This window comes from Neodiprion lecontei, chromosome 3 (assembly GCF_021901455.1).
Source record: "Neodiprion lecontei isolate iyNeoLeco1 chromosome 3, iyNeoLeco1.1, whole genome shotgun sequence".
In the NCBI taxonomy this organism is placed as follows: domain Eukaryota; kingdom Metazoa; phylum Arthropoda; class Insecta; order Hymenoptera; family Diprionidae; genus Neodiprion; species Neodiprion lecontei.
Window position 1 is genome coordinate 24,360,699 of NC_060262.1, and position 26,750 is coordinate 24,387,448.

General features: G+C 40.1%; 2 protein-coding genes across 5 annotated transcripts in view; one reads left to right on the forward strand and one right to left on the reverse strand.

Annotated features, from left to right (window-relative positions):
• LOC107225916 (TWiK family of potassium channels protein 18-like) overlaps window positions 1–26,750 on the forward strand; it is a 261,304-nt gene that overhangs the window by 124,786 nt on the left and 109,768 nt on the right. For all 4 annotated transcript variants that reach the window (XM_046733944.1, XM_046733943.1, XM_046733945.1 and 1 more), the window contains one exon: window positions 7,144–7,215. The gene's annotated coding sequence lies outside the window, so the exon portion shown is untranslated. The remainder of the gene's footprint in view (window positions 1–7,143; window positions 7,216–26,750) is intronic.
• On the reverse strand, window positions 10,383–23,687 carry LOC124293456 (fatty acid synthase-like). The gene is made up of 16 exons (XM_046734322.1): window positions 23,504–23,687; window positions 23,093–23,343; window positions 22,438–22,669; window positions 21,189–21,607; window positions 20,082–20,375; window positions 19,414–19,624; window positions 18,863–19,023; window positions 18,404–18,715; window positions 17,507–18,281; window positions 17,003–17,401; window positions 14,072–16,041; window positions 12,103–12,934; window positions 11,526–12,004; window positions 11,186–11,440; window positions 10,729–10,983; window positions 10,383–10,570 (listed from the first exon to the last, which is right to left on the reverse strand). Exons 1-16 carry the CDS (start codon window positions 23,685–23,687, stop codon window positions 10,430–10,432), a joined length of 7,170 nt encoding a protein of 2,389 aa, XP_046590278.1. The 3' UTR covers window positions 10,383–10,429.

Consider the following 26,750-nt stretch of genomic DNA (forward strand, 5'->3'; position numbering starts at 1 on the left):
GGAATGAAAATCAAAAAAAAAACAAACTAATATTTATAAAAGATGCTGATGTCGCACGCGAACAACGTCTATGTTATCAGTTCAATTCGGTTCATCGTTTCAGTAATCGTGTACTGATGGTTAGTAACGGAACGTGAAATGTTTGAATGAAACTTGAAAATGTGTATACAACAAATTCACTGAAACTGGATCAGCAAGTATAAAACATTGAATATTTAATGTTTTTACGGATTCACGACAGTATTGTTAACGGTTAGATGTGTCGAAATACGTGTGTAAGGTGACGAAGTTATATTCTCATCTGCCAGCGTCCTTTTCAAGCGAATGGATCGGTAAGTTCGAATCAACTTTTGCATCGTTGGACCATAGTTGTTGAAAAGTTCGAGTATGAAGTGTCACTTACGGCTGATTCTGCATTTTTTAAAAACTAAGGGAAAAATCGAGTCCACTAGAAATGCAAAATCGAAGGCTGCTTTAGCGAAACATGACTTCAAGATAATATCTGGAACTCCTTGCTAAACTTTCGCAAATAAATACATAACGCAAACGCTCATTTTGAGCAATGAATTACAGGTAGTTACGTGGGCGAAACTGGCGTGGCGTTGGTAGGGGATGAGGCTTAGGAAGTTGCAATGATGAAAGAGATAAGTCGATCGATCGGCGAGAGGCTAAGACCAAGCCTGGAAGAGGTTGTAGCTGTATTGATAAGTATAGCCAAGCACTCGCTCCACGAAGGAGGATTGGTCTTTTTTCTTTCCTTTTCCCATACTTTTCCTTGTATCGCTGCCTTTGCCGTTTCATTCTGAAATTTATCTCCGCTCCAAAATTCTTCTGATAATTCTCCAAACGGCTTATTCTTCCACCGTAATATACGGAATACGATATCCCCAGTTCTTTGAACGGCGCGGCGGGGTATTAAAAAATAAATATTAAAACAAAAATTAAAAAGTCTAATCATCGTTCCCAGGATCAGATTACGCCGCTCCTCGCGCACTCTGGGTCTCTTCGCTGGGCTCGCTAATTGGCGAAACGTTAAACGTGGCCTCTCAACGGAACTTTTAGATTTATTTGTGGCACAATCCGAGCTTGCGATATTCTGCTTCAGTAAGAAATTACGATAAACTTTCGGGACTGAACGCAGTTTAATTTTTCAAGCATGCAGTCATTCATACCTATTTTAGATAAGAAACTTATCAATTTTTACGTAAGTGTTCCCGATTAAAATCAATAACAAGTACCAAATGTTGATCTCACAAAATCATGTGTTCCAAACAAATGTTGCTGTCCAATACAACGAATTGCTGGCGAAGCGGTGCAAGCATTTTCAGTAAATTGCATCGAATCAATGTTATTTAACGATTAATTTTTTGCCACGTCGAATTCATCGAGTCTCATATTTCTATTGCATCATGTTTAATGTCTCACGTTACCCGAAGATTCGTATGAAAAATGAGAATGATTATCAAAAAGTCTGAACCTTCATTTGTAACGTTCCTACTTTTCCTCATCCTAATGTGCAGAATCAATTTTTTATCAGAAAATGTATCACAGTATTCGGTGATCTGTATTTTAACTGTTTTTTTTTTCCATTTTTTCTTCAGACAAGGTATAAATAAGCCTGCTTTACAGATATTCTAGTTGCACCATCTTCTTGACTCATGTAAACGCATCTACAAGCATACACTGCATAATTCTTTCGACCAATCAATAGTCTGACTGACCCATCTGCATACTTTAAAATCAAAGAACTACGCTGAATCGAACAAGGAACACAAAACCAGTCGCCGGTGCAGGTGATTAGGAGGGACGATACGTTTGAAAAGCAGGCCGGGCGGTGATTGCCGACAGACTAGAGCCAGGGTGAACCCGGGGGCAGAGCCAAGGCTAGATACGTAAATGGGTGCTTGTCTATTCGAGGATTTAAAATGGTTGAGTAAGCGTTAAAGTCTGCTACGGCTTGATGCCTAAGCAGAGCCGTGGGGCTCCTCCTTAAACCGAAGCTCTAAGTAGATACTTAACCGGTTGACTATCTAAGGTAAAATGGAGTCCATATCTTATTCAAGCTATTTCTGTCCCCATTGATGGGATCTGGGTGGTGTCTGCGCTGCATTTCCAAGCGGGGAAAATTCAATTGCTGCACCCTCGCTATAAATTATATCAACGAAGCTAAGTCAGGCTGTCTCCACAGAATACTAAGATAGAGTATGTCTTCAATTTTCTTCCGCACCGCTTCTGGATATCACGCTTTCCTTGGCTAACCGGTGAACAGGCTAATTCCGGTTTTAACTTTAGCACTGATTTCGTTATCTGCCTGGCAAAGTGGCAAGAGCCTTGATAATTGAGTATCGCCGTTCCCATCTGGAAGACTTCGGAGGCACCTTCCTTGCCTACGTAACTTCAAAGATCCCATTCTCTAGCCTCTGAGCTAAAGAAGCTCCTTCAGCCTTCCAAACCAACAGCCGCCACTCACTCTCACTGGGCTATTTCACCCTGGCACCCCAGCATCCCTTTAACTCAACACAGATAAGGTTTGGTCCCCCGTATCCTGTATAGATCTTTCCGAAAATTGTTTGTCAATAAGTACAGAGATGATGGGAACAAACCTTACGGAAGCAATTTTCTTCATTGATTATGGCACTGTAGCTTATCTAACGTATAATGAAAACACTGTTTTTCCGTTGGATCACCAGAGGGTACCATACTAGACGTAACCCCATAGTTTGATCAAGTTGCTTTACAGTCATCTAAAAACATTATTGGGAGTGAATTCCAGCCGCCATAAAGCTATTTAAGAAACATACCTACATAATTTTTTAGTCAAATACAGTGTAGTTTGACCAACTAAAAAGGCTAATCGACAAATTTTGTTTTCTCGTGTAGATGTCAACTGAATGGCTCGATCCTCGTTGAGGTCGGCTACAAACAGTTCACTGCTCGCTACGATCTCTGCTCTTCGAAGCACATGCGAAACATGGCTGAATTCGACAGCATCATTTTATTGACAGATTCACTTTGAGCAATAATTTGAGCCCACTGACCTATTGAAGTGAAACCTTGGTGACTGGGGTCGTGGAAAATTCCATTGTTCATTCGCTCCCAATAAATTTCGACGGCATAGTAGTCGGTGTAATCTTGAAAACCGCAATACTCATTTATCTAAGCTTCATGAGCGACAGGATAATGACGTGTATACATCTGTTACGCGTGTGGTGCACACTGATGAAAAAAGAGATATATAGTTACGTCATTAAAAGATGTGTTTTCCCTACCAAAGCTTTCATAACTCTGCACTGGCTATGCAGTTTGGTATGTATAGAAATTTAATGGTCGAGTTAGCAGGTTTCTCGCAGTACTGGGACTTGGAAATTCAACCGTTTCCACATCCCTTTCTATATATTCGCTGTATAATCTCTTATGCTCGACGATTGTTTGCGCAATGTGGCGTTTCGAGCATTATGAGAAAAGTATTCTCCCGATGCATGATTACAGTATGACGTTCAAGTTCATGTAGATATTCAGTTTGAGATGTCGCTCCGAATATTTGTGGTGGATAAAGATTTGGCTTCCCTTGCCATAGAAAATTGCATAATGTACCAACAATGGAAATATTTCAATTCGAATCAATATTTCACGAGATTGTGCCGATCTACCGAAAGCACTCAGTCGAACCGTCATTGTGAGAAACTTTGTAGACACCATAACGACGTTTCAATGCAAACTTTGAATTCTTACTCGTCCTTTCCTGAAATTGACTCGGGAGTATCTTTCATTACGTTGCACAAAAAAGTGTATACAGTTGGATTCAGCTCACGGTCACGAGTACAGTCCTGCAGTGACAATTGACAACGGAATGCTGGGATCTACAACTTACAATAAGACGTCAAGTTCTTGAACTTCCATAATCCATGGTGTCACCACTATCAGCATTATCTCAATGCGGTGGTCGTCAGACACTTCAGCTAATCTGCTGGTTGTATTCTTCTATTTGATCTTCATTACAGTTTATTATAAAATCTCTTGACAAGTTTTGTTCCACTTTTAGTCGTTTCGTACCCGAGACAAGCGTGTCTCCAGAATTAAATCGAAATCGTTGAAATCTTCATCCCACGGAATAATCCTCATGAGATCATGCTACCTTTGTACTTTCTAAAGGAGCACCAAGCCGAGACATCGCAGCGTTGGATTGTCTTCGTTTTCCACTACAGCAGGTGGCTGCTGCAAAAGATTGTTGATAAGATAAAGGCGTGAACATGTCAGGCGAAACGGAGGATCTAGTACAGTAAGTGGATTACGTAGGGCTTCCTTCTGGCGTTTTCACTAGTTTTCTATTTTCTCACTCAACGTAATTTTCTCGGAACGAAGTACCGCTGCTGTTCAAGTGTCCGCGATTTTGTTTGCACACAGCTAAGCTTCGGTCTTGTATTCTGGATCAGAGCGACATTAATCGTAAAAATAATTGGCCAAGCTAGAGATTCTCGTGCACGTTGCTACGTTTAATCGAAATCATCGATTTCACTGTCAGCAATTCCTGGTGACATTGCAACGCGTCATCTCTTCCCCGAAAACCATTCTATTTTCGGTGATCTTCCAAAGGGAATTACGCGTCGGAGCGAAAAGCCTGCGAACGTGATGGAGGGGAGAAAAAATTAACGATAAAACTTAGAGATAACAGCTCCTCGGGGCTGTGTAACGTCGATAGACCTTCGCGGCTGCGTTGAACGAATCTTCTTTATATTCAAGCTATTCAAACACTTGGAACTCCAAGCTTCGACTGACCGGCGCACTTACTTCACTCAATACGATTCCCTCCCCAAACGTACCGCCGTAACTTATCAAATCAAAGCTTCAGGCGTGAGGATTCCGATCACTCGTAATCGAAGCCATAACTCCTCGTCTGCGATCGTTTACATACCTGAACCAAATCCAAATACCTCGATACAAAGGGATCCGAGAAATCCCAGCCATTACTTCGCCGAACGGGATTACATTCTAGAGGCGGTAAAAATCGGTCAGCAGTTATCATGCCCACGGTTATTTTCTCGCATCGTAATTTTCCCGAAAATTTCCTTCACATAGGATATCTTGAAGGAATTTCCAAGTTTATTCAGACCACTCTGACAGACATACGATCTACTGACATTCAATTTAACTGTGGCATAAATTTTTCCTTATTTTATCCGTTTGATGAACCCTTATCTCGACGCAACTTGTGAATGTAAAAAAAACTTTACCACGGAGTTACAGCGGTGAACTTATCGCGCGCGCGCTTTTAGTTGCTGCACGACTTATTGCATAACGTGCCGTAGAGGCAGACAACAAATTCGCCATTCCAAGAGAGTTATGCCCGTGGAGCTGAAACTGAAGTGAGCCCAACGGTCTTGAGGGAAAACTTCCGATTCCGCAAAATAACTTTAGATATTTGCCGAGAAGTCCCTTCGGACTTCCCCCGCGGTGTCCTTCCCTCTCTCGATCCTTGCCACTTCGTATTGGCACTATATATCGTCCTTCCGACTATGTCAGTAGACACCTTGGCCGGAGATGCAAATGTAATAAAAGAAACGAGGGTCTCGAATAACTCACAACAGACATCGGCAAAGAATCGATTCGATTCGGTCCTCCTCTACACATTATTTCCTCCGGACAGATTTTAACCTCTATCGTTTTTCAGTACATGTATCTGCGCATTGACAAACCCAAGCTATTCGTCTACTCCATATTTTCTCTCTAGTTACCAAAACTCACAAGATGTACTATTTCATACTAAGATACTATAGTTGTTTGTTTTAAAAAATATTCCGTACGGTGTTTACAGTAAATATCGTCCGATAATCGGTGTAGTCAAAATTTCAACGAGCTATCAGACTGACGTAGATTTATAGAAATCTATCTCCCGAGAAACGTAAGTTTTTAAATATGTGATTAGCATCATCGTCTCGTTATCATTTTCTTATTGGAGAATTTATCCAATTATTAGTAAAAACTTAAAGGAAACTCAGATCTCGTTTAGCAATTGCGAAGAGCTTATCTTCAACAGGATCTTACGCTCTCGTTGAAAGTTCACATTTCATCACGACGGCATGAATCACCTGCGACTAGCCAACAGAAAAATCTGCGCATGTATTTCTCACAAAAGATCAACTATCGGTGAACTGCTACATCTGAAAGAAGCATCTAGTAGAGATGATTTCATTGGAAAACCGTCAGACTAGACGGTTTGATTTTTCCATTGTGTCAGACACGAGCCGCTACACTTCGATGGAAATATTCTCGGCTCTCCTCCTTGCTTTCAAACGAGGTACTCAAAATTCCTTTGTAAAAATTCACGGTTTGCGAGCAAATATAATGTACCTTCCAGCCTGCCACCTCTTTCAATCGCCGTATACCAGTACATGTCAACGTTACTGTTCGTAGTATAGTTACTTCGCCACACAAGCGCCATCGGTGCCGTTTCACAAGGGAGACGATTCAAGCATCGTCTTACTTGTTTGCGAACAAGTTCGCGTCGTAATTCAGCAAACAGCCAAGAACCGAGGGATGAGTACGCCATTATTCCAAAAGTGCATTGCAGTTCGCCACATGCTTGTATCTCATTATCAGTAAGAACCGTCAGGTGCATGCTGTGTCAGTATAACGGGTCGTTATGCAATCAATTGCAACCCAACCCTGTGAAGCGGGACAATAATCGGAAATATAACCGACGTGTAATTGATTCCCAACTTTTCTTAACAAGAGAAGACTCTTCGTAATTTGCAGAGAAAACGCGAGCAGGGACAGCGGGTGATTGATACGATTCGTTCTTCGTCCCTGCAGGTTACCGCGCAATAATAATCGAGCGAAATAGCCTGTATCGGACCCGTGGAAAATGATCCATCCTCGCAATGGTATTGAATTCTTTGATTGAATAATAAGGAGAACATGACACCTGGGGCATGGCTACCGAACCGAAATTATTTCTTTAAAAGCGAGGAATATATACTTATGTACTACACTCGCTGTATCCTTTTAATGATTTGAAACTTTTCGAAGCTCTTACCGAAAACTGCATGTACTGAAATTCATGTCGAATTAACATCGGATGTGCTCTCTGACAACAGATTCGTTCAAGTTTTCCGACACCTTCAATGAATAAATTTCATGTTACAGGTAGCGTCGCGAAAGAAGTTTAGCGAAAAAAGAAATACTGTGACTGAGGAGCCTGCGCCACCTATCATTTTGGTGAGTAAAAATCACGCTCTAGCATCGTCATTATCCTTTTATGCCAATGTATTAGGACACCATTCATATTTGTACCAGTTTCACATTTTACAATTAAGCCACGTTACTAGATTTACATGTATTATTCACTCGAGTCAATGACCTTGTGTGAACTTTTATCCATCAATTCGAACAATTGGCTGGTCTTTCGCATGCAGACTGCACGAAGTGATCAAACTTTCAACCCTTTTCCATCTTCTAAGGAAACGCATTGATAAAGGCCGCTCGCATCGACAAACAGAAATATCATATAGTCTTTTGATCAGAACTCGCAAAGTGACCTTTTAATGATATGACGTTTTTTTCGTATTTTTTCAATACAGTTTTAATCCACCTTTGAAATATGGAATATTTAATAACCGGGAACGATGTGCTTAAAAGAAAGAAACGGAATCCTGGAACATATCCTCCAGTTTGTGAAGTAATCGACCCAACCCAAACCCATAAATCATCTCATGCGGATCGTCGAAAATTTTTCTTTCAAACAATCTTCTGATATTAAATTTCAATTATTGCGTAGACTTCGAAAGGCATATACATTTTATTCTGCAGTACTCGGGCAATGAAGTGAAAGTTATTGTTTAGAAGGCTGCTATACTCCGGTGATAACATTGCTCCGAGTTTCTCGAAGGGCCGTGTCATCTCGTTGGTATACTAAACTCCAGAGCTTTTTTTGCTACTTCCATACTTCGGGTCGTTTTCACGAAACAAATCGCGTTTCACTTCATAGTTACTAACTCTCCCCACTAGTGTGTTCACATGTATTTTGGAATAATTAAATCTGTTTAATTACAAGACAGATGGACGTTTCGTCGAATGATGATAAGTCAGTCTCTTCTCGTTAACCATCCGCGGGTAGTAGGAGAGAACTGGATTGCTAGAAAATTAGCGTTCTGGTCTGAATAAAGGGAACACGAAGAGAAAATCGCAAGGTATTAGCGCTAGCAGGGACAGTAAGAAACGCCCGGATTTTCTCCCGGTTCCGCGGTCAAGGGCAGACATTTCATTAGGCTTTACCACCCGAGCTCTCGTCCCGTGTGCCAAAGTTGGAGTGTGAAAGCGGGTTTAGGACAGATCGCAAAAGGGTGCCTATATTAAGACGTTAATCTGCCGGGCCCCGACCTGTTGTAGATGCATCACGTGGTAGGTTAGAGAGGTTGAAAACCACAAGTTAAATATTTACAGAGGGTTCTATCAAACTTTGTTACATGCATACATGAAGTGCCATTGTGTGTAATTGGATCGCGTTGATGAGGCCTTGAAATAACACCTTCACCCCTTTCTACGCTATATACCACGGTTCAAACAATGTCCGAAAGCAGAGATAAATGACTCGCCGATAAAACTGACAACCCGCCACATCTCCTCGGATAATCGGGCGAGCAGGTGTTGCAGCTTGACGAGCTGGTTCGAATGGTCCATAACAAACTGAGTGTAAGCCGAGCGACCGCTTCCTGCATTCGAGTATTACCTAGATGCAGCTGGGAAGTGCATCGTGCCAAGACTGTATTGCACGGTCAGAAATTAGATGTGCATCAAAGCACCGTAAGGAAAATGTGAAGCGAAGTTGAGCCTGGGGATATGTAGCCAAACAAACTTACTTGTAACAGCCAATTTGTCTGTGTCATCAAGTTCGAGAAACTTTTCTACCTCCGCCACGTTTCCTTTTCCGTCGCACCTAAATAATCGCGCATTCTCCTTGAATAACGAGGAAATAAAAATATTCTTCACCAGTCGTTTGTTTTGGGTTTTATTCGGAAAGAAAGCCATGACTCAGGACCTTTTCTATAGCCATTGGCTGCCTTCCACTCGTTCATCCTCGTAACATTCATAGGATTGAATCGACGGAACATCTCTTCGACGATCCACGATCGTACCGAAAACGAAGAGATCGACTTCGTTACATCATGTTCGGGAGCGACTCTCTGAAGATTACCGTATCCTTCAAAAACGAGTCAAGTCCTGTCCAGAAAGAAGAATTATCGCCGAGGAAAAGTTCAGTTTCATTAATTTTGCCATTGTCCCGTGAATTTGACAGTGAAGTCGAAAAAAAATTGACTTTTTTGTACTTCATTGCTTACAAAACTCAATAATGCACATTTCATTTTTATATTTTGGCATTCGGTGTTACATATAATCGTACGCTCTTACACCAATCAGCCATTCCAACAATATGAGAGAAATAGTTTGATTTTTTGGGTATGAAAGTTACGATTGAACGTAACGAATTTGTTAACCTTTCAAGTCCAGTGGGAGCCCTCCTCAGAACGAACACTGTTTAATAATCTGCATGAAAACAAAGACAAAATTAACTAAAACTACAAAGGAAAAACAAAAAATGTACATTGAAAGCATGTATGGTTCAATCTTATTGAAGAATTTCATTCCACGTGTTTTCAATGACAGGGAGAAATCTCAAAAGTCAAATTACCGACAGTTAAAGTTTTCAGGACATTCGATATTTCGGCCTTTCGGTATCTCGTCGTTCCGGAATTCTGGTTCTTATCTATTTTTTGGAACAGAATTTTACACCTTTTCAACTTTGAGTTTTGACAGATAATTATTTTAGTTTTTTGGGTGTTCGAAGTATTAGCCGCTCTCAATTTACAATTTCGGAATTATTATTTTTCTACATCTTCACATTCCGTGCTTTGTTCATTCGAAATGTAGACTGTTCTGAAAATACTTTTTCGGATAAAAGAGCATTCGGTTGAATGAACTTTAGGCAAATACAGTTATTCTACTGGCTGATTTATCGAAAATCTCAATTTCGGTATACTGATCATTCGTTACTTTCAAATTCGTACCTTGACAGCTTTGGGTTTTCAATCAGTCGACTTGTTGGTCTTTCGGGACTTCGACCCCCACCCATACGCAATCGCACTGTTTGTAGAAACGAGAAAGTATCGGTCCTACATGGGTCATCCTACAAGTGAACAGTTCTACAAGTTCATTTCTACAAGCGACGGTAATACAGGTTAATTTCTCCCGATTCGCTTCGAAAGGTTTGTTCTTACATGCGGTGGTCCGACAAGTGAGTTTTTTCAAAAGTACAGGTAACAACAAAGTATATATCAATCCATTTATTCAGTATTTAGGGGTAACAGTAATCGAGGATGCGACACTGGTTCTCTCCTTGTAGGAGAATGTATATGCGTGTCCAGGGTTCTCAATCCTAGGGTAATGTTCCATTTGACTTGCATATTTCGATATCTTCGAGAAATTTTCCATCGATGGCTGCTGCACAAATGTCATCGTCCAACATCGAGACATGGTTGCCTTTCGCGTAGCATATTTCTACTTTCTTGCAAGTGATCTGCAAATACGATATTGGTCAGATTTATAAACGTTCTTATGCCATTATTTCAATAGCGTGTTGAAATATATTAGAGATCGTGTATGGTAGCCCACATATTGTTACAGTTGTCAAGATTCACACTCGTGCGACAGTGCGATTATTGAATTGACTCTCACCAATCCCAGACCGTAGTCTTCTGATATTGTGCGTACGGCTTGAATCGTTGGTTTGATTAAGGTTATCGGTGTGTTGAGGCGTGACGTTACAGGAAAGTTATAACTCAGGACAGCTTTGACTCGATTGTAAAATGATGAACACATGGCTTGTTGGTCTTCTATAGAGAAATTCAAATTTCTATCCGCAGGTACATTGTTGGTAAAGACTGTCAACTTCTCCTCCCAGGTGGAACACTCTTTTAACTCTAGGGCCAGCTTCAAACAGAAAAAATACAATTATCTTGAAATACATAATTTTACGAAATTATTTTTAATGATAGAACAGAAGAAAGACGAAACTCTCGAAATCACAATATAAGGTATTCGTCATTATTACAATTGTCATACAACATAGAACGACAACTCTGCAGTTGAAAATGATGAATTCCTGTGCAATATTTATGGGTCAAGCCGTTACCTCTGTCCTCTTCGATGGGTCAACCGCATCCATGAATCCCAGTAATAACAGAGATTGCATCTGCGCGTCGTCGTCAACGATGATGTGTTCGCTGCACAGAGCCTTTATGTAATCAGGTGAACCATCTATCAACACTAGTCGACCGCTAAAACCTTTGGACTCCAAGCGTCTTGCAAGCTCAATCGCGACCATAGATCCAAAGGAATACCCAGCGATCGCAAAGTCGCGACATCCTTCGTACCTGGCTTCGACATGCTGCAAGTTTTGAAAGATTATTGGTAGACGGTGGAACCTCTTCGAATACACTGCACTGAACATTGGTGGAACAAAAACCACTTACTGGGATCAGATAGTCAACCAAGTTCTCAATTGAACTGAACTTCGAAGAAGCTATTCCAAGCTGCAAACATGTTGTTTGTGATTTCAATTTACCGATCAAAGGCTGTAATATAGAGTGTGTTCCTTCGATTCCAGGTATTATCAATATTTCTGGTCTTCCATTCTTTGCCTGTGTCGATAAAGGGACACAAACATTTCTGTCCAATTGATAATTAGTGCCCAGAACTCTTAGAAGCAGTTTCATGCCCGTCAAGTTTTCATCAGTATTAAGCTCCAGCTCTTTCTCATTTTCACTTTCTTTCGTCTGTTTTGCTGACATTTCCTGCAACTTTGCAAAATTAAGACTACGAATGTCCGCTGCTGTCAGAAATACTTCAAATTCACGTTCCAACGTCTGTTTGATTTCAATTGCCGTCATTGAATCCATTCCAAGTTCTGACAACGGTGTTTGCAGACTAATCGTTTTGAGGTCTTTGAGTCCTGTGAATAAATTTGGATCACAAATTTCTCCGCATAATTGGATTTCAATAACCGAATCTTTATCAGCCTATCAAAAACAGGATAAATAAATGTCATACCCATTAAAGCCACGACTGTCTCGACAATATTCGTTCTGGCGCCACGGGACCTTTTCTCAGCAACTACCATACTCGACACTACTGGAGAGTCTTGATTCAGAAAAGCATCGAGTTCTTGCAGACACGAGAGTATTTTTTGTTGCAGGGTACCACCGATAACAATTTCTTTGTTATCTTCCTGCATTTCAGCAACAAGTCCGACATCGCCTATGGCTCCCCATTGTATGGCTAAGCCAGGCAACTTTTCTGCTACTCGATTTTCGCATATTCTTTCCATGATGGAATTGGCCATTCCGTAGTTAGTTTGTCCCACATTACCTCTGCCACAAGATACCGATGAAAATACCACGAATTGCCTGAGTTGCGGGCACAGCGTTCTCGATAATTTATCCATCTGCTTCGTCGTCCAGGCCTTGACCTTGAAAGACTCTACGAATGATTCCTCAGTTTGGTTTTCGAAGAGGGCATCCTTTAGTACAACAGCCAAGTTGAAAATTGCGTGAACTGGTCCAAGTGACGCTGCTTCTCTTAGAATAGCCTCGCATCCCTCTCGCGTCCAGGCATCTTTTCCTACTGTGACGATGACCTTCACTCCGTAACTTTGCCAAATATTAATTCTCAAACGTTGATATCCAGAAATGACTCCTTTACGGGATGTGAGAACCAATTTTTTCGCTCCGCGAAGTACGAGCCAATCGGCCAGCTCAAGACCAAAACCGCCCAGGCCACCAAGAATGAGATAACTGCCATCCTCTGAACAGTAATAACGGGGTAATGCGAAAGGCATAAGACACTGACATCCTGCATCTTGGTCACGAATTTTGATGATGACCTAAAAGAGCAGGTTGAATAGTTAACCTCTAGAGAAATCAAAATCGGGAATATAAAAGCAATCGATAAATTGATTTTTTTTTTTTTTGTTTTTGTACCGAGATTGCAACAGTCTGTTGTGCATCAAGAAGGCAAAATAAGTCTTTTTACGCCTAACGTAAGTTTGCATTATGAGTCGTAGGCGAGCGAGAAGGTTTAATTTAATCTATAATTATCTCCCGATCAACTTCAAAATATTTCTCTATTAATCACAAGAACAAAGTCTTTCGAAAATAATTACGATTTTTTAATTTTACTTCTAAAGTAAAAGAAATCGGATTGATACATGCATCACATAGCTACTAAATTTATGTTGAGTATTGTAATAACACCGAAGATTAACACGTGCTCAGACTTAGTTCCATATTCTGGAATGATATCTCACATGATTTTAGATAGCTAGTAATTTTATGCCGATCTACAGACTTATTTGCCTTTGGCGGCACCAAACACTCAAAAGATTTCCTGCGATGCTTGTTTGATTGAAGGAGTTAACCCTTTAAATGTCATTGTCAAAGAACAATCAAGAGTTTGCAATACGGTACTTTCAATTTTTTATGAAATAGCAGGAGGGTTGGAATCAGTGTGAACGAAGAATAAAGAAATCGAAACGCGATAAGTTTTGTTTTAAAAGATAAGCCGAAGCAATTCATTTCCTTGTATCGATTCGGAAGAAGTTATTGTACTCACTTCTTGATGACAATGTTTGGAAAATTCGATTGAAGCATTGCCATACGTAGATACATCATCGAGTCATCGAATTTGAATTTTATAGTGACGCGAACAAGAGCAAACGATCCTATATCCCTACATCCCTATATCCATGATTAGAACGGCTCTAATACTGATGAAAAAATTCAAAATACTTGCAGCTTACGCTTGTGGGATTTTTCATGTAACGCAGGAACACAATTAACACTCGTGGTAGTCGGAAGTTGAAGAACGTTTTCGGCACCCCAAAAGGAAATACTACGGTACATGTACGTCGTCGTAATATCATGTTGTTTTTGAAAAGCCATGGGTTATTGTAGGCCGAAATCGATCATCTCTTACGTTGATTTAAGCACTGATGTAATATGATACGACAAAAATATCAAACCTTTCCAATGTGCTTCCCGCCTGCCATGTATCTGAAAGCAGCTTCAGCCTGGTCCATTGGAAATACAGTCCGAACGAGTGGTTTGACAGCACCACTCTGTATACCTTCGGCCAGCATTTTCCATAGTAATTTTTTCACTTCCGGAAAGCCAATAATTAAATTATCCAACAGGATTGCATGAAAACTGATGCTCTTCAAAAAGGCTTCCATGCCCAGAGGATTGTCAGCGGCGAGATCGAATTTCCCTATCTCCAGAAATCGTCCACCAGTTGCTAAACAACGAACCGATGCCTGCAACTTTTCCTCTGCCAAAGAATTTAGTACGATGTCCACTCCTTGTCCTTGCGTTTTCCGAAGAATCAGTTGCTCGAAACTCGTATCTCGAGAATTTCCGATATGATCGTCATCGATTTGTGGGAATTGTTTTTTAATGAATTCTCGTTTCTGTGGTGTGCCAACCGTTGTAAAAACTTCACAGCCTTCGTGAAGTGCTAAAGTTATAGCTGCCTGCCCTACGCCTCCGCTTCCAGCATGAATCAAAACTTTGTCTCCTTTTTTCATTTTACCGGTCCACGTGAGCGCCAAGTATGCTGTTCCATAAACAACTGGAATCGTAGCTGCATCTTCTAGAGTCCAGCACTCCGGTATCGGCCAAGTAAGATATTTCTCACCAAAACATAGATTCGTAAAAGCTCCGGCCTCAATCATCCCCATAACGGCGCGACCATTTACATCTCTTCCGGAGAATTCGAACCCATACGCGTGACCTTGTACCAGTCTTTTTTTAGTGATAACCTCCGGTGCTAGTTTTCCAGTGAGTAGCATAATATCTCGAAAGTTTATCGAGGAATAATGCACTTGGATGATGTCCTTGTTCTGGTCCTTGGGCTGAATCATACCTTTGAACCATTGAACAGAGCTTAAATCACCAGGTGTACCCTGACTCAGTCTAGTATGGTAGACTGGTTCGGGAGCCAACGGTTTCAGTGGTAAAAACCGATAGGACCCCCACACTCTTCCGGGACGTAGAACATTCAACGCCAAACCCAATTCCAACTGTTCGGCGTATAACGGGTTTTCCAAAGAGAACGTTGGAGCTTTTGAATCTTGAATCAACAGTCCTTGTACAACTTTACCGCCTGGTTCTCTCCGCAGGCAGTTAACCAATCCTATGAGTCCACTTTCGTAATCTCCTTCACTTACAAGAAGTACTCGATTTCCGTTATGAACAACTTTATCTTTCTCCTCCTTCAAAGCAGCTTGCAGACTCTCGATCCATGTGAATTCATCGTTGTTGACTCTTACCACGGTAGTCAGTGGAGACAGTTGTTGTTTGCTACGTAGTAAAAGTAGTAATTCGGTTGACGTAGATTTCTCAAGAATGACATCAAAGTTTTCACTCAAGTCACTTCGAAGACTATCAATATTCGCATCCAGTGGCTCTCTGGCAAGTATGAAACCTGTCTGTTTCATAACCGCTTGGACCTCTTTCAACACTGTGATATTCTTATTGCAAAGCAGTCCATGGGTAACAACTAGAAGGGCATCTGATTCGGTGGACAATTTTTTCAGTTCCAAAATTGTAATACCTGCGGGTATTGTATCAACCGCAATTTTTTCGAGTGGGGCAATGATATTTACATCCGCTTGTAATAATGGCAAGTTATTCAAAACGTTCTGGATAAGAGGAGATATTAAAGTTTCAGATAACAAATTTTCCGCTTCGCCGAATATCTCTATGGTTTTTATTTTTAGAGTGGAATGATTCTCAAGCGCTATCTGCGTAGCAATGCTGGTCACCACTTGTAGTTCGGTGTCAGCTTTATCGCGATGCGCGACAAACTTGTAATTCTCAAGAACCGGTTCTCCATTCGGTTTTCTTCGGGAAATGGCTCTAGCCTTCAGGCCACGTATTTCTACTCCTCCCGCGACGATAACGTCCATACCTTCGTAAACCTCTACCGGGAAGACTGCAATGATAATACGAATACCCAATCGATTAGAACTTTTGGAGACGTTCAATGGATTCGATGGCGTCAGCAATACGTCAGATCATAAAGGCGGACTCCCGCTTAATCCAACCTCCTTCGGACGTCATCGAATTCCATTTTATCATATTTTGTGATTGTCATATTATGCTTTAGTACTGTTGCCGATTTTTTTCGACATATATTGGGACTCTATTTCAGAGTTGTCACAAACAAGTTACGGTGATCGATTAAATCAAATACCGATACGTTACTAACATGAAAAAATGTTTGCGGCGAGCCAATATCTTGATTTGAGTAAACTAATATCTTTTAAATTGAGTTCTTGGACCCATTTTTACATCACTCTTGTACGAATGTTCTGTATTTCGTGACTGGCAATACTCAAAAAACTGTAACACGAAGAAAATGCATATAATCGTAGAGCTCTCAGAATAAGAGAATACTAAACGAGGGCCTTTTGTGAAATTATTTTATTGAAATTAAGGTGAGAGATGTTCATGAAAATTAATTTTTCGAACTTGAGTCGTTGAATAAAACACACCTATTATACACTAAATAAATAATATAGTTGTTTATAACAATTGGAATTTTTCAATATCGGAAAATTTCATAAGCATATTTGAGAAGTATCTCTCAGAAGTTATGAAACTATTATTTGATCAAATCTGTAGGATACAAGCGACCGAAGATACTATCATTTGAAAGAAGGCTCGTTTCCAATTTTTGCACGTAATTCGTAAGTTCCAAATTCGTATAACTTGTAAGACTTGTATCGACAGTCAAAGAAAGAAAAGACGAAATCACCAGAGGGATTCATTGATTCTACAGAATGTTTGAAAAAAAATATAAAAAAATTGGAAACACTGAGTTCAAATTCTGATTTATTTTCTTTTGCTTACGTTGAACGTGAGATATTCTTAACGAGGATTATCATCCTTACCTTTTTCGCCATCGGGCATTGATCGTCGCTGATCAGCATGCAACTTTGTGTCAATGACCAGCTTCCGAATACCCGTGGGAACGAATAAGCCTCGAGTGTCAATTCCAAGAATTTTTGCTTGCAGCATGTTATCGATGAAGGTTATCCAATTCTTCTCCCATGCTATAAGACCTTTGGTTCCTTTGAGCGATGCCTCTTTCAAGCCACGAAACAATCCGGCATACTGATATCCCCGAAGACGTAACTCTTTGTAGATATCTTTACTTCTCAGGACGAGATCTTCGTTTTTTCTGGGTAGCAACTCGCGCCTGATGCATTCTTGAGCTGCGTTTGAAACGGTACGAACGAAACCCGTCACGACAGAAGTATCACCATCGACGATTTCAAACCTACCTGAGCCTAAGACGAAGAATCATTTAGGTTATTAAGTACAAGTTCGTGTTCCAAAGATTCGTCGTACTATGTTAGCATGGAATATTAATGCGAACCATCAGTGATTCTCACCCTTGTGAATCGAAAATTGAAGCTCAAGATTGCCTTTTTTTGGAATAGCAGTAGCCCGGTGAAATTTCACGTTTTCAAATACCACCGAAGAGTCATAATATCCTTGGCGTTGTATCCTTGCCAAAGTTCGCCACATAATTATCAAGTAACAAGTTGCAGGTACCAAATTTTTTCCATCAATTACATGCCCTGGCATCGCGTCAAACTCATCGTCAGTGACATCTATACGAACGACTCTCTCTCCAGCTACAAGTTTCTCAATGTTACGATAATCCAAGACGTACCAGTCATCGGTATGGTCCCAACGTATCAACGGAGAAATCATCGTAGTCCCACGGCTGACTGGATATTGAACGTCGGGGTATAACTTGCTCAACTGTGGAGTCAAACCAACTTCGTACATTTTTCCAATGGCGACAAGTAAGAATTCCAGGTAGTTTTCAGTCCCATCTTTGGTCAAAGTAATATTGGCTCCGTTCATTGGTAGCCGATTATCAGGTGCCATTGTGATAGTTATCGCATTTTTCGGTGTTAGGTATGATGCAGTTTCGAATGCAACTGGGTTAAGTAAATTCTTTATGCAATATTCAGCCGAAAAAAGCTGATCCAAACTATTCTCACGCTCGCTTTTTTGTATCCACTTATGGCTACGCGGTTTTGGATCCGGAATGACTTGTCGCAAGTAAGCTAGTAATTTCGGATCTGCTGCTACGGTATTTTCACTGTGATTGATGATGCTGGTGTAGGTCTCATTCCTAGCAAGTTCATCGCTATCCTATAAACATAATTGTATTCCCGATAATTGTTATACCTATTGCCGTAATATCTTTAGAGAGAATGTGATGTTCAAATTCCGATTCAGGGCTTTTTTGAATCGTCTTGTTACTTATGATTTACCTTCGTTGTCAAATTTTTCCGAGATTTCTCTTGCTTGCCAATTGAAGAATTCTCCGTAACAACGTCGTTAATGACTTCAGAATTCGGCTTCGGCAAAAGCGTCAAATCTTCATGATTACAAACATCGTTTGCTGAAGATTCGAGCCATTCTCCTCCTTTTGTGAGTACATTTTCTTTGAAGTGTGCCACCAGAACTGCCTGTTCTGCAGTCAAACAACCATCGGCGTACGCACAGCCCAACATTCCATCTGAATACCCAATAACGTAATCCGGTGTAATCCCTAAGGATGACAATACATCAACTAAACCAATCTGCAAATGAATAAATATGTGTATTTATTACCATGATTCATTAGATCTGCATTATCTTATCGACTCCATGAAAACAGTATTATTCGACTAAAACATCGATGTCATTTCTAATTTTATAACATTTAAGGTTACCGTGAAACACTCTACCTGTATTGCAACGTTACCAACAAGCGAGTTTGTAATGTTGTTGACGGTTTTCGGATCTTCGTTGATGAAAATATCAAGAATGTCCACACCGTAAGATTTCAGAACAATGTTGCACTTTTGTAGAGCCTTCGCAAATACCGGGATTTGCAACAGGCTTTGACCTGTTCAACGGGCAAAGTTGAATTAGTCCGCGTACTTATTCTGCGTTGCGATAGTAAAAACTAACGTTGATACAAGCATTGGTGCTAAGGCAATCAATTCTGTGAGTGCAACTCGCTTATTTTAATGATATGTAGATTTCGATAGCAGACACAGAAAACCACTTTGTAACGTATACATTATACTAGTATAAAATAACAAATTTTAATCTTATTTCTTTTGTTTTTGTATCAATTTCATACCGTACTCTGTATTTTCTATCCAAGGATACCTGAATTCTTAAATAGCGCTATGCTACTCGGCAGCTTGGGTAGTGAGTCACTCTATGAGGCTAGGCCAAAGCCATACTTATTATCCACGGATTAGTCCAAGGTTTAGCATTTAAAACTCACCGATTTTGATCCACTGAGATCCAAATCCATTAAAAATCAGCGTTGTCGACAGTTTTCCACCCGAATAATATTGCACATCTCTCACGTTCTTCCGCAATACGCCCCGGGGAGGAAATATCGTGTATCCACGGTATGGATGGCCGGGAATTTCTCTAGCGTGTATATTATGAAAGAGTCCGACGTATTCCACATCTACTGGTCTACTCTCGAGCTGTTATCATTAGATTTTCTCACATTTAATGGCGTGATACAACTTACTGATTGCGAGAAAATTGATTATCCTCGATTATGAGAAGCGTTAAGAGTGCGTTACGTAGTGTTTTCTACCATGGGGATGCTGGTCGGAAATGAAGACGATGTATGTAGTTTTTACGATGAAAGTATTTTTCACATGAATTTCTATGTTATGCAGAATAATTCAAGTATCCATCTTGGATAACAATGGGATTTCGAAAAAATTTGAAAAAATTTAAATTGAGCCTATTCAATTTTTTACCGCTCCCGTGAAATCCCCCCCATTTCCGACTTTCGTCGGAGGAGTCTCAATTGAGTCACAAATACGAAAGTCTAGTACGTGAAGTTTAACTGCTTGAATCAGTATCATTGTGTATGCTGGTACATGTACATGAGCTAATAAGATGCGATCGGTGCAAAAATATAACACGTACGTCGTCCAACAAAGTATTCACAGCTTCCACTGTTCGCCCGGATACGACAACAAGTCTGGGCATATCGTCGTCAGGTGAGCCATTTCTGATCTTCTCTTTCGTATTCGACTTCAGAAGCACGTGTGCGTTACCACCCCCAAAGCCGAAAGAGTTTATGCCAACGTAACCGCCTTCCCACGGCGTTGGTTCAGTGACAACTTGAATGCGACCAGTTTCCAAAGCCTCGATTCCTTCACGTGGACGATTATAATTTATATTTGGCGGAATGTATCCACTCTCCATCGCAATCACAACCTATGATTAAAATATTTCAACGGTTAGTATGCTCAATCATAATGCTGTTTTATGTTTAAAGGTGTGAAACTAAATAAAAAGGACGAATCGTAAGGGAAAACTCTTCAGCATTTTTAGAGATGCCGCAAGATTGTCGGCCATTCGGTTACCGGACATTTCATCGTACGTCATTTATTCGTACCCGACTTTTTCATCTTCCATTTCCTTGTATGAACCCTTCCTTGTCTCAAACACTTCTTCGTCTCAAGCAGTTTATTGTATGGACATTTTTAACTTGGCCTTTCTCTGTTTTCAGAGAAAATAGGAAGTTGTTGTAATCACCCCGAAAACGAAGAGTGTTGAGTTTTCATTAGATCTCAAAGTTTCAAGATCAGGAAAATCACCCCCGACCATTTTCGGATAGACGCGTGTGTGTGTGTATTAAGATGGGTGGGTAGCCGCGAGAATAAAGTGATGCACATTACGTTGTGGGAGGGGGGGGGGGGAGGGTAAAATGGTAAAATGGCCGAAACAGCGTGACGTGATATTTGAAGGGCCCCTTAAAGCGCAGAGTTATATGATATAAATTTCATTATTATAAGCGACCATGGGCACCACCCCATATGACATAAAAGTGAAAGTCGTCGAAATGATATCGTACTTTTTTGAGTCCATCGTTTTTTCATGCCTCAAAGTCATGAAAACATCTTCAGAACATGAAGATATTTTTTGGACCTGAAGATATCTTTTCGAGGTAAAAATATGTCAATGGTTAATGGTAATCTTGTGAACGTGTATTTGATGACTTTAAGTTTTGTGCTATGTGGGACATACCTTGGCTACAGAACAAAGACCACTTGCTGGTTCGGTATGTCCAATATTTGACTTGATTGTACCAACTCGTAGTGGAGTAGTTCGACCAGGGCAAAATACTTTGTCGATAGCATCGAGTTCCACAGGGTCACCAACTGGGGTTCCGGTCCCGTGTGCTTCTACGAAAGCCAAACTCGACGGTGGAACTCCGCACGCGTCATAAAATTGTTCAAGTAATGTGCGTTGCATCTTGTTTGACGGGAACGTGATGCCCTCTTCTTTGAAACCATCACAATTGGTTTTGGTGTACACGACATGCGCATAAATACGTTTTGCATCCTTCGATTTCTGGAGATAGATAACAGACACGGCTTCGCTGCGGGCGTAGCCATTCGCTTCATTGTCAAATGACTTGCAGCGTCCGTCGGAAGAGAGTACACCTGATAGAGTGAAATTGGAATTACATAAATTGAGATTTTATCACTGGGAAGATGCGAATATTGGATATTCACAATGGAAGTGTCGATAAAATGTGAATTTTCGATCGACGTGTACTTGGGCAATGATTATCAAGTTTTAATTTATCGAACCTCCGGTGCTGTTCACAGTAAAGAAAGATTTATCGAGGTGTACAAACAAAGAAAGTGTCATACTTCTGCGGAGCACGGTAATAGTTCAAACTTTTGGAAATATTTTCCTGAGCTAAGACATGCAACCCAGACGTCTAATTCCATCTCATGGGCCCTTATTCTATCTGTGGATTCGAAATTCTAACCGTATTGGCGTTTTTTTTCACTATTCTTCCAAAATTTCCTTCTCGGTGAGGTATCGATAAATTGTTGAAGACGGCTACAATTTAAAATGCATTGGACAAATGGACTAAAGCCCCATAAGATTGATTTAGACATCAAGGGCTGCATTTCTCAGCCCAAGAAAACACTTCAACAGGTCGAATCATGTCCGTACTCCGGAGAGACGATATTCTCATCGTAAGTCTACTATCGTAGATGTCGCCACAGATATTCAGTCAAGGAATTTGACATGAAATTTCGTAATGCAACATTCGTTGAGAAACGACGAACGATATTGGTGTTAAATTCAACGTTCAGGCCTAGAGAATTCCTGTGCTCGCAGAATCAGAGTCAATTGGGCTTGTCAAGTCTCTTCATCTTTGAATGAATTTCTCATTTTAATATCGTAAGGTGACACTCATTTACATTTGTGAACAAACTGCTTATTTGTTTTAATTTTTTGAGACAACTTTTCATACCGAGATGAAAGAATTGGCATGACACATATGGATGGAGACATAGGTTGCACCCTGCAACGATGGCTGCTTCACATTCACCGGTCCTAATTGCCCTGTACGCATGATCCATTGCGAACAAACTGGAACTACATGCTGTGTCCATAGAGTAGCTGGGTCCTGTACATCCCAACCATTGAGACATTCGGCTAGCCATCATAGCCTTGCAGCAGCCGACTGCACTCCATCCGTTCACCTGTGCAATTATTGAAGTTTTTTTTCGGTGCACATTGCTTACACTGGCCAACAGTGGTTTTGTTGCTCTTGATATTTGAGTCGTCTTAGAAAGATTCGATGTCAACGACCTTAGGAGTAAGCGTAGTTTTTCGAAATTGGCTCTAGTTATTTATTTTATCGACATTTTCATATATGACTCCAAAAAGCAATTTTTGGGTGAAAAATTCGATTACTTTTTTTAATATCTAAAGTTTATCAAAAAAATGCGCATGAATCGGTCGATGAATTTGTGTTTGATGGTTTCTCGAGATCACTTTCACAGTTCCATGAATACGCATCGATAACGAGACAGTGCAAATTTGTCTATCTTAACCCGCGTAAGTCTTTCGGTGAAGTTATAGGTAATTCTATCAAGTATACTACAACTTTCTATTATACTGACCTGCAATGTTGTGAACATCCAATCTTGTTCAGATTCGCTGTAGCAAGTGCCGAGAAAGACGCCAGTCCTAGTTCCACGAAGTTCCACTGGATTAATTCCAGCGTCAATGATAGCTTCGTAAGTGTGTTCCAACAGCATTCTAGCCATAGGATCCATCGTGTGAGCTTCCTTGAAGTTTATACCGAAAAATTGTGCATCGAACCTGTCAATATCGTTTACCTTTCCAGTTCTCTGAGGAATATCTGAATTTTCTGCAAATAAGAGTAAATTCAATCGCAGGGACTCGAATGGAATACTGAAAAAAGGTTTGAAAATGGATTAAATGTGATGAACTCTATTAAATACTTCGAAATTGTTCGTACCGAACTACATTATATCTTCTTACATAAACAGATATGAATAATGCTTTACCCGATTTCCAACGACGATCGTCATCGGTAATAAGGTCTACCTTATTGAAAAGGTTCTCTCGGAAATGCGCTACGTTATGTGACTCCGGGAATCTCCCGGCAATCCCAGAAATCACTACTTCGTCACCCGGTTTTGGAAACGGCAATCCCTTGCTGCAATCGTTGCTTCCACTTTCGTTAGGCATATTGCTGCGCTTCTGTAGAGTAAATAGTACTTCCGTCGAGACTGTCCCAAAAACCTCGAAGCAACGGTGTTCCAACAGTAGACAGCCCTCTTTTTATATCACCGGTTTCCCCTACCAAGATTAATGAATTGTGGTACATAAATTCACGGTAATAATAAATCTACTTAGCAGTATACAATACAGTATTGTTTATTCTGTTCCTCATTAACTGAATGAAAATAGAAACGAAATTTGCAACGCTATTCATTGCAGGGTCGACTACATTTTTAATGGTGTAATAATTAGCCGGGAAAATTCATAGACACTTGGCCTTGTCTTAAATTAGGAACGGTCCAATACTTGATCATTACGCATGAGATACATTGTCAAGCCAACATTCGAGCTATCTAAATGCAATTGGTTTATCACATAGCGAACTCATTACTTGACGGCCGACCAAATAATTTTCATGATTATTGTACATGCACAGGTTTGAACAATAATGCGTGTCAAATTTAGGAATATTCGAGATAATTCAAGTAATGCAAGGTATGCTAAAAATCAAATCAGTTCACTATGATAATTCAATTCACAATAACGACACACCGTCGCATGCTGTTTCGCAATGCTACCACCAGCTTTGAGCATCCTTGATCAAGTAAATCAATATCACAATTATACTTCACGTGACTTCAGTGTTTAGCAATCGAATGTGACAGAAGAACTTGACTCTAATAACAAACACTAGTAGAGGTGAATAATAGAGCTGCCTAACAAGATTTCAAATTTTGTGACTCAGCAATTCAATTCTTTAGAAAACCAAGTAAAAATAATTAAGGTTCGATTCCTGGCTCCGTCGTTAATTTTTCGAAATCAACAATTTTTCGAATTTACATTCTTTTAAAAATAATTAAATTTGAACAAAATTGAATAAAATTGACGCGACTGATATGAAGGGTTGAAATATTTTTTTCCATACGTGGCTGCCACATCGTATTGTTTCCAATTGAGTTCATGTTCATGAAATTGGAATATGCAGTAGAGAACGATGAGAAATGACTACCATAGCATTGTGGTAATTCCATGAATACATAATAGTCTGGAATAACGATACGCGTGTTAAAAATACTTGCACCTCCGTGGTATTCTTCCAGTTACGTCGCTATGCAATTGCACTAGGCTGTGGTAATTGGAAAGTTCAATAAAACGGAAGTTTGACCTGTGATAATTGAGAATAATGATGCGACAATTAAGGCTCAGGTAATACGTTGTAAATGTTATCGACATGCGAATTTATGTAATTTATTAGCGACAAAAAAAAAGAGCTCGGTTCTTTCTTCGGTTAAATATATCCGCTCATTGTAACGGAACGTGTGTTTCCCTGCTTGGTTCTGGCTCTTTGTATAATCCAATCCGCACATAATATAAATTATTACTGGTACTGACATTTCATCTTGCCCGCAGGGAGTAAGTTAACTATACGTTCTCTCTTCATTGATTGTTTTTCAATACTCATTTTACCATGTCGAAGCTATTGTTAGCGTTTCGTTCTGAACGAATTTCTCGACTTCGCTACGTTTTTCCTGTTACCAATTCGTCACACGGGACGTTATAATCAGAGATCCTCGTCTTCCGCTTGAATTAAGTTAAAGGACATCTCACAATGTGATCAACGCATATTGCAACATCTTACTAGCCGAGTGTATCTGACTTATTGTCGGCCAGAAATGAAGCCATCTAACTGGAGACTGTAAGAAACGTCATATTTAAAGCCAGTAGTCGACTAAATGTCAGCTATAATAAAGAGCGATCTAGAAATTGCCACTAATTATCAATTGACAATTAATAGTGTACAAGTCGACTGTAAATTGACTTGTAGCCATATAAAAACGGTCAAGTGAAACTTTGAAATTTCGAAAATTATCACATTTATTTTTTTCTCATTATAATCGCAACGGCGAGATCTATAGGATGTCCAATTTTGGTTTTGACGTTGCCTCGATCTCGAGATTTGTAGAGGACGTTCGTCGACGTATAACGACAGGCCCGGTTTTGACTTTTGGCTTATCGACAACAGTCACCGTCTTGCCGATTTTCTGCTAACTTTTAATTGGATAAATTCTATATCTGTCGACATAATGTCGGCCCCAATTAACCAAATGGTTAACGACACTTCGACAAGTATGCCACCTGGGAGTAGGTGAGTTACGACGCACGTACAGAAATATGATCGTACGAACATTAGCGGATTTTTTTTCTGAACAGAAATACTTAGTTTATTATAAAATTGGGGACAGTTACAAGTTGTAGGGTGCGACTGACTGAAAACTAAAATTACAATGAATAAAAAATGCATTGGCGCAGCCTCTCAATCAGGGGTGGATTTAGAGGCATCATAGAGTTCGCCCTGTTGTGATCTGATTCATCTTTTCAATGTCTAATGTATTTCGGTAAACTATTTTTTGGATCAGAATTTTACACCTTTTCAACTTTGAGTTTTGACAGATAATTATTTTAGTTTTTTGGGTGTTCGAAGTATTAGCCGCTATCAATTTACAATTTCGGAATTATTATTTTTCTATATCTTCACATTTCGTGCTTTGTTCATTCGAAATGCAGACTGTTCTGAAAATACTTTTTCGGATAAAAGAGCATTCGGTTGAATGAACTTTAGGCAAAAACAGTTATTCTACTGGCTGATTTATCGAAAATCTCAATTTCGGTATACTGATCATTCGTTACTTTCAAATTCGTACCTTGACAGCTTTGGGTTTTCAATCAGTCGACTTGTTGGTCTTTCGGGACGTCGACCCCCACCCTTACGCAATCGCACTGTTTGTGGAAACGAGAGTATCGGTCCTACGTGGGTCATCCTACAAGTGAACAGTTCTACAAGTTCATTTCTACAAGCGACGGTAATACAGGTTAATTTCTCCCGATTCGCTTCGAAAGGTTTGTTCTTACATGCGGTGGTCCGACAAGTGAGTTTTTTCAAAAGTACAGCTAACAACAAAGTATATATCAATCCATTTATTCAGTATTTAGGGGTAACAGTAATCGAGGATGCGACACTGGTTCTCTCCT